Consider the following 13,665-nt stretch of genomic DNA (forward strand, 5'->3'; position numbering starts at 1 on the left):
CCCACTAACCATTAACTAATGTCTAAAACTTAACAAACCCTACAATTTTGCTAGTGGCCTCACGAAACTTCTTCAGTCAGGTCTACATCAGTGGTTCCCAACTGAGTTTTTTTTTAAAGATGCCATTTAGAATTGGACATGAAGTGGCAACCCAAAATATTTTGTTGTTTAAAACTGAAACTTCGAATTTTATCATGTTTTTTTCACAGCCACAGCCTTTTACGCAAAGAACAAAATATATGAGTAGATTTTTCTCCTCCCTTTGAAAAGGTTGTTAAGCCTATTTATTTTATCAATTGCATTTAGCATAGCTTTTCCCAGGTGTCCGACCAGTTGGAAACCACTGCTCTACATGATCCACTTATGGCTGTTTTAAAACTATCTCGGGTACTTCTCAGTTATGAGCAAGACGAGACCTTCAATACAAAAAGAGACTAAACAAAATCATCTACAGGAAAGTGTCCAGTATTTACACAGTGAGAGGGATGTGAAAATAGGAAATAAGACTCGACTAAACAATATCCTACTCTTCCTGAAAAGAGACCATGAGGAAAACTGATTATGTAAGATTTCTGCTGTGTAATTAATTTTCAAAATGTCTGTTTTCAACATTAAAGAGGCTTAGTCTGCAAACGGAACATTTGGTGTTAGAACTTAGAATAATTTTCCTTCCATTAAAAGCATATATTTCCAAGTCTGCTACTATAGACAGAAAATTAAGACCTCCTACATACTGGCAACCGTGTACAAGACTGATTAACCACAAATAGAGCAGATACCGTGACAAAGAAAACCCTTTCATGGTCTCTGTTCAGTAGCGAAGTCTGAAATCCGAAACACATCCATCAGCTTCAGATCCATATTTTATCCATTTATTCCTTGACAGGACTTGTCGAGATTTGATTTATGAGGCCAGATGTGGATCCATTAAATGGAGACATTCCATGATCTCCATCCAATGCACAGACCCAACCCAACTCGGAGACCCAATCCAATCAGCTGCAAAGATCTTTCCCTAACAATTTCTGTCTTCCACAGTCTGTACCATTGTCTCCAAGCATGGTACTCGAAATTGGCGTGCACAGACTTCACACCTGTAGAATTAAGATGGAGGACGGGTGCCAACCGTGGTCAACCTGTGCCAGGGGGCAGAGAGCCTTTTAGAACAGCCTCACTTTTTTGTGTTATCTTTTGACTGTCATTGTTTTTGTAAACTTTTGTTATGTTATTTTGTTTTGTTATTATGGCTGGAGCCCTGCTTACTGTTCTTAAGGAATCTGATGAGTCATTGTAGACTGACGAAGAATAAAATATATACATTTTGAACTTTTAAACACCCCATGAAATGGCCATACGAGTGTTTTTGTAAACATTTCTTAAGAGCATCTGATTGGACAAACAAATTGGACACGCCTATGAGTGCAAGTTGATGTCATACGATTTTGTTGGTCTGTTTTCCTAAAAAAGACTGTTCATTTGAAATGCATATGTTCCGAAAGTAAGTTAGTAACACTCTACGATTATGTCAACATTAGTTAATGCAATATCTGAAATTAAATAAAGAAAAATACTTTAATTTGGGTTAATTCCTACTTATATAAATACATTTTTAACAATTTGCATAAACTAACATTAGTTAACATGGGAACACTATTTGTATGTGTTAAATACATGTTAAATGTGTTTACTATTATAGTTCTAACAGTAAATTATGCATAATTACAAGAAACGAACACTAAAACAAACCCTAAACCTGAACCTACAGTAAGCGCATATCAATTAATATTACTCAGAACTAATTTGCGTAATTACACCATAACCAGGACAAATGTGGCCTTTAATACATTAGGAATATAATGAATGCTAAAAAATTTTTTGGTTTATTGTTCATGATATCTGATGCATTAACTAATGTTAACAAACTGAACGGTATTGTAAATGTTACTGATTAAAACAGAATTGGACTAAAAGACTCCAAATTTGAATAATTTTAAATATTGAATCACATCGCAAAATTCTCTAGTAGTTGTATTAATCTTTTACATCCAAAATCAGCTCAAAAATACCTGAACGATCCTTAACCCCAACATTATCATAGGACTAGACATATAAGGACAATCCATTATGTATTAGAGAATTTTATTGAGATAATGTCCAGTTAAAACAGATGGACATAGAAGACAGAGAGGGCCTGACAGAAGTTCCTGCTGTGGGGTAGAGTTTATAAGCCTATAAATTTTGTGAATTGGACATTACTTTAGGAAAGAAGTGTATTTCAAGTGGACAATGTCATATCAAGACAATGAAACTATTGGCTAAGATAATTCAACCCCGGCTGTTTGTTCAAGCTTTGTTAATGAACTCAACACAGGTGGCACTAAGAGGCCTGGCTGGCAGTCGGTGGATGGAGGTTGGCATCCGTAAGGAAGGGGTGGGAGGGTGGCAGAGAGAGATGTACCTTGAGGCGCTTTAGGATTAGAGGGCTTATTGAGGGCATGTTGCGGACGGTGATGGGTAACATCTGCTGAGGTCACAAAGCACAGGTGGCACAGTTCACCAGGAGGCCAAAGGAAGGAAACAGGCCAGAGATAGAAGAGGAGGGGAAGGGGAAAAAACAGAAAAACAAATGAAAAAGAAAGTGAACAGTAAGGAAAAAGCAAGGCAAGGGGATAGAGAGACAGAGCCAAAAGGATTCAGCATCACTGAACAGTCACAGGTCCATCAGAGTGGAGTATGAATATCTCAAATTAAACATAAAAGATAAAAGATTTATGTTTAGTAATATGCAGGTAAAAGACTAAAAACTATGCATTTGATTCGATTTTGATCATTTGTAGTTGACTGACAGCCCTATTAATTCACATATCAAACATTATCAATGATAATGTTTCATCTCCACTGTGACGGCACCTGTAACACTGAAGCAATGCTGTGTAGATCAGGCTGGATTCAGTCTTGCCACAAAGAGAGTTTCGCAACAGACTTACTGTGGCCTGTCCTCCAGCACAGACGTTGACAATACGGCGTTTCTGTTGAGATCAGCATCATTGCAAAGCACATATTGAAGAGTTATTGACTTATAGATATACCACTAACAGTTGATATTACCCTAAATACAACTTGCCTTCTTGTGAGTTACCTGTATTTCATATTTCTGCTCGGTGAATTACACATAAAAATGTACATCTATGGTTCCAAAAGTCCAAAAATTATTAAATGTTGCACTCTAATTTTAATTTTAAAACTTTTTCAATGAGGTCTAAGACTTTTGGACCTTACTGTACATGGAATATACACTACTGTTCAATAGTTTCAGGTCTGTGTGCTCTTACGCTCACCAAGCCGGTGTTTATTTGAACAAAATTTGGACAACTGCGGCACGCTCACGCTATTGTGGTTTCGTTCATTATGGACCATGGCAAGCAGACTTTGGGACAAAAGGAGAAATAAAACGAGGATCAATACCAGCGTTGTGTTTTCGAGATGCCGAGAGCTCCACGTCCGCGACCAACTTCGACTTAACAGAGACGCCGCTCTTGCATGTACTTTATTAGACAGGTGAGCAAATGTACATACATCGAATCAATCGCTCAACATGATGAAATGTTAGAATATGATCAGTATGTTATTCTAATGTTGACCTAGCTTACTGCTAGTCTCATACTGCCAACAAACGAACACATAGAATAACATTATAACTTTTAACACACTTAAATGCAGTTTAGTGTGATAGTGTAGACCAAGTGAAACAGCACTGCGTTACCTCACAAGTTTAATTCGTCAAATAAACTGACCTGTGAGTAGTTATTCTGCACTTGGGGTAACGTTAGTTCGGTAGAATGAAATGTCCTTATTCCTTTATATCCGTGAGACTCGCGTGTGGTGCCGATATCTGTCTCTCATTAGCAATTGCACCCTGCTTCATACCATAGTCATGTTAAAAAACATGAATGTTTTCACTCAATAAACATTATTAGATCCATCAGCATGATGACAAGTTCCATAATTCCGCTTATGCGTCATCAACCTACGCCTTTGTAAGAGGTTAGCGACCCCTAGCGACGAAAAAAATGACATATTGTAGCTTTAAATCTGAATTTTCAGCATCATTACTCCAGTCTTTAGTGTCACATGATCCATCAGAAATCATTCTAATATGCTGGTTTTCTGCTCAAGAAAGATTTCTTGTTATTATGATGTTATGTTGAAAACAGTTGTGCTGCTTAATTTTGTGGAAACAGTGGCACATTTTTTTCAGGATTCTTTGATAAATAGAACAGCATTTATCTGACATGGAAATCTTTTGAGACATAAATGTCATGTCATTTTTGATCAATTCAATGCATCCTTGTAAAAAATCATACTGACCTCAAACTTCTGAACGTAGTGTACATATTCCAATATATAAACATAATATATGAAAAAGCAATATACACAATCTATAATATCATATATATAAAAGCGCACTGATTGTCTCACTGAATTTCCGAGTTAGAGAAAAATACATACAAATAAGGAAGGCAAGTGTTTTCAAGTATCCTTATCTCCCCCTGCAGAAGGTTTTTCACAAATTTAACCAGAATGTTACATTGTGTTAAGGTACTCTGCATAAGGAGGCCAATCAAAATATAAAAGACACATGGTATTTATGTATTTAACATATCCAAAAAACATTTGGATGCATTTTCTATGACATATAAAGTTACAGCTGCATAGTGTACCTTAAAATGATATACCACAACCATAAAAGTTCCTTGAGAAGGCCAAAGAAAAAGCAGGAAAACAGCTGTGTGATAAAATGTGTCATTATACATTCCTATAGAGTTTTCAATCAGTTACAATAACAGGCACTTCTCTGCACCTCCAACAGTGCATGTGGATAAACTAGAGCACAGTTTTCAGCTATGTCTCTCTTTGCAGCAGGACTGTAACCCACATATCACGGTATTAGGGATGAGGGACAGCGAACAGCCCACAAACCTTCAACATCAGAGCCTGACTGGAGCGCAAAGCTGCCAGCGTTTTCATTGGGAGCCCCTGCTTAAAACGGCCCAACATACAAATACACGGACATGGATACGGATACATAAACACACACACATTCAAGTGATAATACCCATTTTTTGTTCCATCACTGAAGAGTGTATCCTTTCGGTCTAGCGCAGTGACCTTTGGGTTTAACCCTATCTGCAAATAACCTACAGTACTACAACCACCCAAAAAGACCTCCCTTATGTGCAGCTTTCTAAATAGTGCACGTGGCCTGGCTGACATGCATGAAAAATTACTGTTTTGATGTGATACAGTGCCCTCCACAATTATTGAACCCCCTGGTAAATATGATCAAAATGGGCTGTAAAAAATAAATCTGCATCGATTATCCTTGTGATCTTTCATTCAAAAAATGTGCAAAATTCTAACCTTTCATTGAAGTAAAAGAATTGAAAGTGGGGGGAAAATCACATTATGAGATAAATGTTTTTCTCCAAAACACGTTGGCCACAATTATTGAAACCCTTTTATTAAATACTTTTTGCAATCTCCTTTTGCCAAGATAACAGCTCTGAGTCTTCTCCTATAATGCCTGATGAGTTTGGAGAATAACTGACAAGAGATCAGAGACCATTCCTCCACACAGAATCTCTCCAGATCCTTCAGATTCCCAGATCCATGTTGGTGCTTCTTCTCTTCAGTTCACTCCACTCATCAGGTCAGGGGACTGAGACGGTCATGGCAGAAGCTTCATTTTGTGCTCCACAACAAATTTTTGTTTTGATTTTGATGTTTGTTTTGGATCGTTGTCCTGATGGAAGATCCAACCACGGCCCATTATAAGATTTCTAGCAGAAGGCGTCAGGTTTTGATTTTTTATCTGTTGATATTTGATAGAATCCACAATGCCATGTATCTGAACAAGAAGTCCAGGACCTCCAGCAGAAAAATATGCCCACAACATTAAAGATCCAATGGTATATTAAATTGTACACATGGGGTACTTTTTATCCTTGTGTTCACCAAACCCATCTAGTGTGTTTGCTGCCAAAAAGCTCTGTTTTAGTCTCATCTGACCACAGAACCCTGTGTTGTTTGAAGATCCAGTCGTGTCTGACAATTAAATTTGCTGGAATTTGTTTTTGGATGAGCGAGGAGGTTTTTTTTTTAAACCCTCCCAAACAACATGTGGGGATGTAGGGGTTGTTTGATAATTTTTTTTTTAGGCTTTCTGACCCTAAGACTCAACTAATCTCTGCAATTCTCCATCTGTGATCCTTGGAGAGTCTTTGGCCACTCAAACTTTCATACTCGCCGTGCATTAAGACAGTATAGACACACGTCCTTTTCCTGGCAGATTCATAACATCTTTAGTTGGTTATAACTTCTTAATTATTGCCCTGATGGTCAAAATGGGGATTTTCAATTCTTTAGATATTGTCTTACAGCCACTTTCTAGTTTGTGATGCTCAACAATCTTTTGCTACGCATCAGAACTGTATTCTGTGGTTTTACTCATTGTGATGGATGATTAAGGGGATTTGGCCTTTGTGTTTCCTCATATTTAAACTCCTGTGAAACACGAAGTCATAGCTGGACAGTTTCATGTTCCTAGTCACCCTGGTGTACTAAAAAAGGTAAATATTAATGGGAATATACTTCAGAGATATTTTACTCGTAAAAAATTTTAGGGGTTTCAATAATTGTGGCCAACATGTTTTGGAGAAAAACATTTATTTCATAATGTGATTTCCCCCCACTTTCAATTCTTTTACTTCAATGAAAGGTTAGAATTTTGCAAATTTTTTGAATGAAAGATCACAAGGATAATCGATGCAGATTTATTTTTTACAGCCAATTTTGATCATATTTACCAGGGGGTTCAATAATTGTGGAGGGCACTGTATATCTGTATGGTATCCTGACTACACTTACACAATAAAGCAGTGATTAAATTCTTAGAAACAAATCTATCAACTGTACGTGTCCTGCTGCTGTTTCTGTACTTTCTTTTTCAAGCAAAACCCAGATTCAGAAGAAACATCTACTGCCAAGACTATTTTTCTATATTGCGTGTTGTTTTTGAGATTACATAATTGATAAAATAGCTTCAAAAGGCCAAAATTACTTTTAAATAGACTAGGGCTGTTACCAAAACCCCTTTTAACAGAGAGTCTTATCAAATCTAATTCAGCAGGCTGTTGGTAAAATTGCTGTGTTTACAAGAAACTGTGATTTCCCCGAGAGAGGGCTGATCAAATTTGAGGCCCTGCCTTGGCATGTGCTCATGTGCTGCCTATCTGAGACTATCCAAGCAGCCAATCCATTATTCCTTCCCTTTTTCCCTCTATGTTAATGTCTCTAAATTAACCGCAAAACATGTTGTACATGTCTTTTTAAGGGTAAACGAGAGAAATCACTTTGACAAACTGGAATGAAAACATATACTTGGGATTTTTCAACACCAGACAACCTTTGAAGCATATTTGGTAGCTTACTTTAAACCATAAATGAAACATTCACGGTGTTTATGATATCACAAAAACAATAAGTTCAATAAAACATTCACTCACCCTGTGAGTGTAGTCACCACATACACCCTAGAATAAAAAAGAGAAACAAAGAAAAACAAAATATATCATGTGTCGTCCTCACAAATTATAAGAAAATTAGCTGCTATTTTAATGCATTTTATGCATGATTCTACCTTCTCTCCTTTTGGACCAGGTTCACCCTGAAAAATAAAATTAACAAAACACTTAAAAATCCATCCAACATAATTCATGCATGACATTCCATTGCCACATAAAAACTCTTGTGGAATTATGATTATATATTAATATATTTAAGCAAATACTTACTGGTACTCCTTTAGGACCACGAGGACCCTGTGAATATAATCACAATTACAATACGGATGTGTTACTGGATTATCTTTTCCTGTTTACGACCAACAGTGACAAACCTCTCAGCCATAACATTCACAAACGCACAAAACTCTTCCTTATAAATTAATTTCTTATGCTGAAAAAGGAAATACAAAACAAACACCATCTTTAAGTGTTTTTACTAGATTAGAAGTATCATTGTGTGTTTGTATGGAGAGCATCAGTGGCTGCTTTTAATAAATCAATGACCCACAATTCATCATGCCCTCTGAAAAACATCTAACCCACAGCCTTAGAAATGACAGTAAGATCGAGTCATAATATAAGTCATAATATTCATTCAGAAATAGCAACAAATCTTTTCTGTAATACTTCTATATAAGGTTAAAACAAAGCAAATGTGAAGATTCTGAGAAGAAACTTATCATTGAAATGATATATATATATCCATCTTAGTGTATATTTGTGTAAAGTATGTTTCACTTTAAAAAGCTCAGTGAGGCATGTTCAAAAGCTCAGCAGGGGCCGTTCAGCTCTGATGCTGTCTTATAAAGGTGTCATTTCGGAAAAGTGCTTCTCTTTTATAGTTTCTAAGCTTGCCTTTTCTCACGATGCTATAAAAGAAGGAACATAGAGGTTGTTCTACTTTTCATAAGGAATGGTTTAAAGCGCACAGTCTCGGAGCCTAAAACTATCTGCCCATTGTCTTTCATCACGAAAAAGAAAACTGTTGACTACATTTTTCAAGTCGCAGTTTAAGAGGACAGACCCAACCCAATGTCCTTGTTTTAATACCACAGGCGGCTAAATACTTAAAGTTACTTTTGACAAACCCCACTGAATGAAATGTGGTCTCTCATCTCTTTCTCTCTCTCTCTCTCTCATACACACACACACGCCATTCAGTCACTCTACCCATAAATCAAACTACAAGAGTGTTGTTCTTGTGAATTTATATGGCCATGCTTACAGCCTAGATAAACATCAGTGTAACAAGCCATCTTGAAAACAAAAAGCTCTACTGGTGAGTTTTATGGACACTGACAAATTTTTCTTTATGATATGTTTTACTTCTTTACATATTTCTCTTTATGACGAATGGTTTTTATTCCAGCGGTATTTCACTAGTAAAAGTGAACATGACAGATCTCATTATGTGCGTCCCTTTAAACTAAAAGTATTTAGATTTGTATTTTAACACTTCAATTAATTCCAGCCAAGGTGTGTTTTCTTAGGATCACATTTATGGGAAATTGTTTTTGCACTGCATTTCTCAAGCCAGTTAACAATGGTAGGTTAAAATGGTTACAAAAATACTTACCATATCACCTTTTGGACCATTCTGTCCCTGTAAGGTTGGAGGAAAAAGGCAAAGGCAAAACATCCATTCTCTTTAGTATTTTTAGGTAGCACAAATTACTTCATTCTTTGTACACATATCATAATTGATTTCTGTCATGATGGCGACAATAGTGAATTTATTACAATAATTGGCATAATTATTATTACCATAATTATCCTCTTCATTGCCAAAATGACCGTCAATTATCAATTACTGCCAAATAATTTCGTGCAAGGGTTCGGAGGTTCCAAACCTGCATGAGTGTCAATTACTCAAACATTTGTAAGGACTAAAGAGAAACTTACGGATTTCCCGTCCAAGCCGATGGGGCCCTGGAAAAGAAGTGGGAGAACAACAGGTTGGTGATATTGTGAAGTCACAAAACAGCTCCAATTCTCTTGTCTAGACTACCTAATATGACAATGTTTATTAAAAAAAATATATATTGCCTTGAGAGTAAAGGTAAAACACTAACTAGACACACTGAGGGTACTGTATTTTAACAATGTGTCCTGCTGAACAGTGATCATGCAGGGTAATAAACACCTGAAAAGGGCATTTAATATCCAGAAGAGGTAGACAGCCTATAGAAAGGGTTCTAGGACAATTATATACCTTACAGTGCTTATATGACAGCTGCACAAGCCTACTGTACATTTAGTCGCACTTCCTTGAGTCATTTCCATGTGCATCAATTAAATAAAGGGTCAAGGCAAGCAGTAGCTAATTGGTGGCTTTTATAAACTCACAAATAAACTAGAGGTTTGTCCAGTTGGCTTCAGACAAAAGTCACTTACCGGAAAGCCTGGAAATCCTCTAGTACCAGGCTGACCCTGAGGGGAGACAGAAAGAAAAAAGATAAGCAGTTATTTTCTATACGAAAAACATGAGGATTATGTGAACTCGATGAAAGGAGGTCTGTGTTGAGAGACGGAGTATTGTTCCTCTAAACTTGTGTCGTAATTGAGGTTGAAGGACAGGAGCCTTCCTGCTCTGTAGGAAGCACTTTGTGTGGGATGAGGAGACAAAGACAAATAAAGCTCTAAAAACTGTGGGACACTGACTGAAATTCAACACTGGAAAGAACTAACTGGAAGACATTAGAGTTGTCCTTATTTAATTTGTCTCATTGGCTCTCACATTCTGAATAAGTAAATGTCAGTAATCATTAGTGCTACATTCTCCTGTGAACAATACTAAGTTTGCTTTCCTGAATAAACTTTTGCAGCCCTTGGGAAAAAAGGAAGTCATTCAATATGCCTGGCAAAAAAAAAGGCCGCGTTGGAGCAACCTGAGAGAAAATTACAAGGAAGAGGTGAACGGAGCTAATGAAGGGGATTGTGTGTCTGGGTCTCAGGTAGTTATTGGAACATGGCTGATTTTCCTCTGCCTTGGGAACCTAAAGGTCTGGAATAATGGAAGTAGCAGCATGTGCCCCCTCGGAATCACCCAAAACAGGACTGACAACATTCATTTTGTTGGCACAAAAATGTAACAAAAAGTAATAGAAAACAATTGAATACAAGTCCAGTCCAGCAAAAAAAAAAAAAAAAAAAAAAAATCCTCTAAACCAAAAATCCACTATGGACGCAATCCATAACATTCTTCAGGAGTGATGCAACATACATTTTCTGACCGCAATCTGATCTCGGAATTAAACCCAAATTACATATCACTTTTCAGTCGTTTTCAGGACAGACACAATTTTTCAAAGTGTACCCTGAACAAAATATGACAAAAACAAAGACACATAAGACACATAAGGGGTTTTCAAACTGGGGTCCAGTGCTACTAAGGAATCTACAAAAGGGATTTTGCAAAAATTTATTTGTTTTCAAAGTAACAATGTTACCTATATATATATATATATATATATATATATATATATATATATATATATATATATATATATATATATAGGTAACATTGTTACTATATATATATTATATAATTAATGTAATTAATTGACCTTCCAAAGACCGATTTCATGAAATCATAGATATAATCAATTGTTTTGAAAGCCTCAGTTTTTATCAGTAAGAAATAAAAAGTATTTCTTCTTTCCTTTTGCATATTCGAGAATAGCTCGTATTTATGTTGTATCTTTATAACTTTCAAAAACTTTGGCCCTGACCTGATCCTCTAAGACAATAACTGTAAATGTAATGAAAACTCAACACATCATCTAATGATCGCTCTGTTTACTCCATAACTGTTCCACTTATGTGTGAGAAAGAAACTTTTATCGCCCTATCAGGTCTACCTGCCTGGCAAAAGCAGTCATTTCCGCTGGCCTCTCCACACTTCTGCCTCAAATCAACCTCTGTGACCCTTTTGGAGGTGAGGACAAAGCCTATGCTTTCAGAACAACTGCTGAAGACATTCCCTTTGAGGCAGCCCTGCAATGAAACTTCACCTGTCACCAGTTCTCTATGCCTGATGTCCACTCCTGACGCCTTATTAGAGGTGATGGGTCAGAGGTATAGAAAAGTGTATAATCAGCAAGCAGAAAAACAGATGTCTGAACAGTCTGACGGCCCTGCCATAAGAGTGTGTTGGATGAATGGGGAAACCACAGGACAAAGTTTTGCACGGCATAATCAACAAGGAAATTGCGCTTCTGACTGCGTTATATTACAGTTTTGTCTTGCTGAATGGAATGCAAAGAAAGGGAAAGAGTGCCAGTTTGGGGACAAGCCCCATTTCGCATGATGACTGACCACTCATTAACAGATACAGCACAATCTGCACGTCTAATGTCTGGATTATAATGACAAGGGCTGGGATGTTTTCATTCCTTCTTGCTAATGAAGATGAGATTCCAAATGGGCGTCATTACGTGGGAGTCACAGCCCCGAAATACACTGATGAAGTGTAAGTGCTTCCATACAAGCTGCAGTGGGATTCCTGTCCTGTTCATGCACCTTAGAGATCAAGTCTTGATTAGACGAGATTCATTGGATTTTCTCCACGTACAGTAGTGTGCTAGATGACGCTGATCCTGCTTATCTAGCCTAGACCATAAATTTATCGAGCTCACTTTGGGGTGGTCTGTAAGTTAAGTGCGGAAAGAAAAACAATAGAACAACCCCTTGCCAAGAACTCTTGGAATCATAAGATTGAGGCCAAAAGCTGCTAAAATCTGCACCTATAACCTGTATCTACTCTGGAGATCTGACATTAGAGGAAGATGTTGAAGAGTTTAAGCAGTGACAGAGCAAACACTTACAGGAGGTCCTCGTGGGCCAATGATAGACAGACCTGGCTCTCCTGGTGCTCCCTACGGACAGATAAGAGAGGTAGAAAGACAGTGAGGAGAGGAAGTGACAGAAAAGAGAAAGAATGATATCCTCTAAACTACACCTAGTACACAAAGCCAAATGTATCAGTGAATATATTGTATCTGCTGAATAGAATAACCCTTTCTGAAAAACCCTATAACATCTGTTTAACATAACTCTTTCGCTAAGCCGCCTCACGGAGAGCGCTTGCATGTGGCTCAGAGGTGAACACTGTATTTTGGTCTGTAAGTAAAATGTCAGCAGACCCTGGTTCTCATTTCAGAGTTGTAGTTTACATCTTGACAGCGAATTGAGAGGGTCAGGGAGCACTGCTGAGTAAACAGCAAACGGCCCGGCGGGCTGGTTATCTGGCGTAAACTAGGTGATTTGCACGGTGTCTGCCTGTCCGCAGCACTGCACCAAACATTCAAGCGCAATCCCGCTACGCTCTGTGGTCAGACAGGAAAGCTCTCAGGTTTCCAGCACTTTCCCTAATTAGCTCTCTCATGTGAAACTTTATCAGGAAGACACCTTTGATGACTCAGCCATCCATCAAATTGTGGACAATTTTTTATTTTTCTGGTTCAATGCCCACTTTATCAGAGGACGAAGGAGTATTTGTTTTAGGACTTTTTTGAGTCACCTACAAAGGTCACTAGAGAGTGAAAGGGGTGACGTACAAGACTGATTTTCAGGTTGTGGAAAAGGAAAGGACTCCTAAGCTTTGCCCCCAAGGTTTATGGTTACCCACAGAATCTTGCAGAGATCTGTGCAACAGGACAACTGAAGATTTAGAGATATCCCTTTGAACAGGCTTACATTACAAGCATTTGGCAGCTAGGAATGGGTACTGGACAAAGAGTCCAAATATATTCAGCCAAAGCAGGAGCAAATTCTGCTGATATTTAAGAATTGGTCTTACTAATGAATGATACGATCTTCACAGATTTCATTTCGTTCAACAAGTAATCCTTTCTGTCTAAAGAATACATTGTCTCAAGTTCTGCAGTTCTTGCAAAGTTCAACCAATCAATCACCGATTTGCCTGATTTTCATTTGGCTTGAGCTTTCCAACGCAACCACTTATGATTCAACTGAATTTATTTGCTTGAGGACTGAAACGCTAAGGCTGCCAGTTTCAGGGCTAGTGTGCCCATTTATC

General features: G+C 37.6%; 1 protein-coding gene across 18 annotated transcripts in view; it reads right to left on the reverse strand.

Moving 5' to 3' along the window:
• Positions 1-13,665, reverse strand: part of col13a1 (collagen, type XIII, alpha 1) — a 108,255-nt gene that overhangs the window by 37,623 nt on the left and 56,967 nt on the right. For 10 of the 18 annotated variants that reach the window (XM_082153354.1, XM_082153357.1, XM_082153347.1 and 7 more), the window contains 8 exons: positions 12,452-12,502; positions 10,020-10,055; positions 9,528-9,554; positions 9,202-9,228; positions 7,854-7,880; positions 7,700-7,726; positions 7,566-7,592; positions 2,459-2,524 (listed from right to left, as the gene is read on the reverse strand). In XM_082153354.1, the coding sequence (XP_082009480.1) occupies positions 2,459-2,524; positions 7,566-7,592; positions 7,700-7,726; positions 7,854-7,880; positions 9,202-9,228; positions 9,528-9,554; positions 10,020-10,055; positions 12,452-12,502 (288 nt within the window). Of the gene's footprint in view, positions 1-2,458; positions 2,525-2,987; positions 3,030-4,980; positions 5,038-7,565; positions 7,593-7,699; positions 7,727-7,853; positions 7,881-9,201; positions 9,229-9,527; positions 9,555-10,019; positions 10,056-12,451; positions 12,503-13,665 lie in introns of all 18 variants that reach the window. The other 8 variants (XM_082153346.1, XM_082153348.1, XM_082153349.1 and 5 more) reach the window with 4 other exon arrangements.

Source organism: Leuciscus leuciscus (genome assembly GCF_965113295.1).
Source record: "Leuciscus leuciscus genome assembly, chromosome: 22".
NCBI lineage: Eukaryota > Metazoa > Chordata > Actinopteri > Cypriniformes > Leuciscidae > Leuciscus > Leuciscus leuciscus.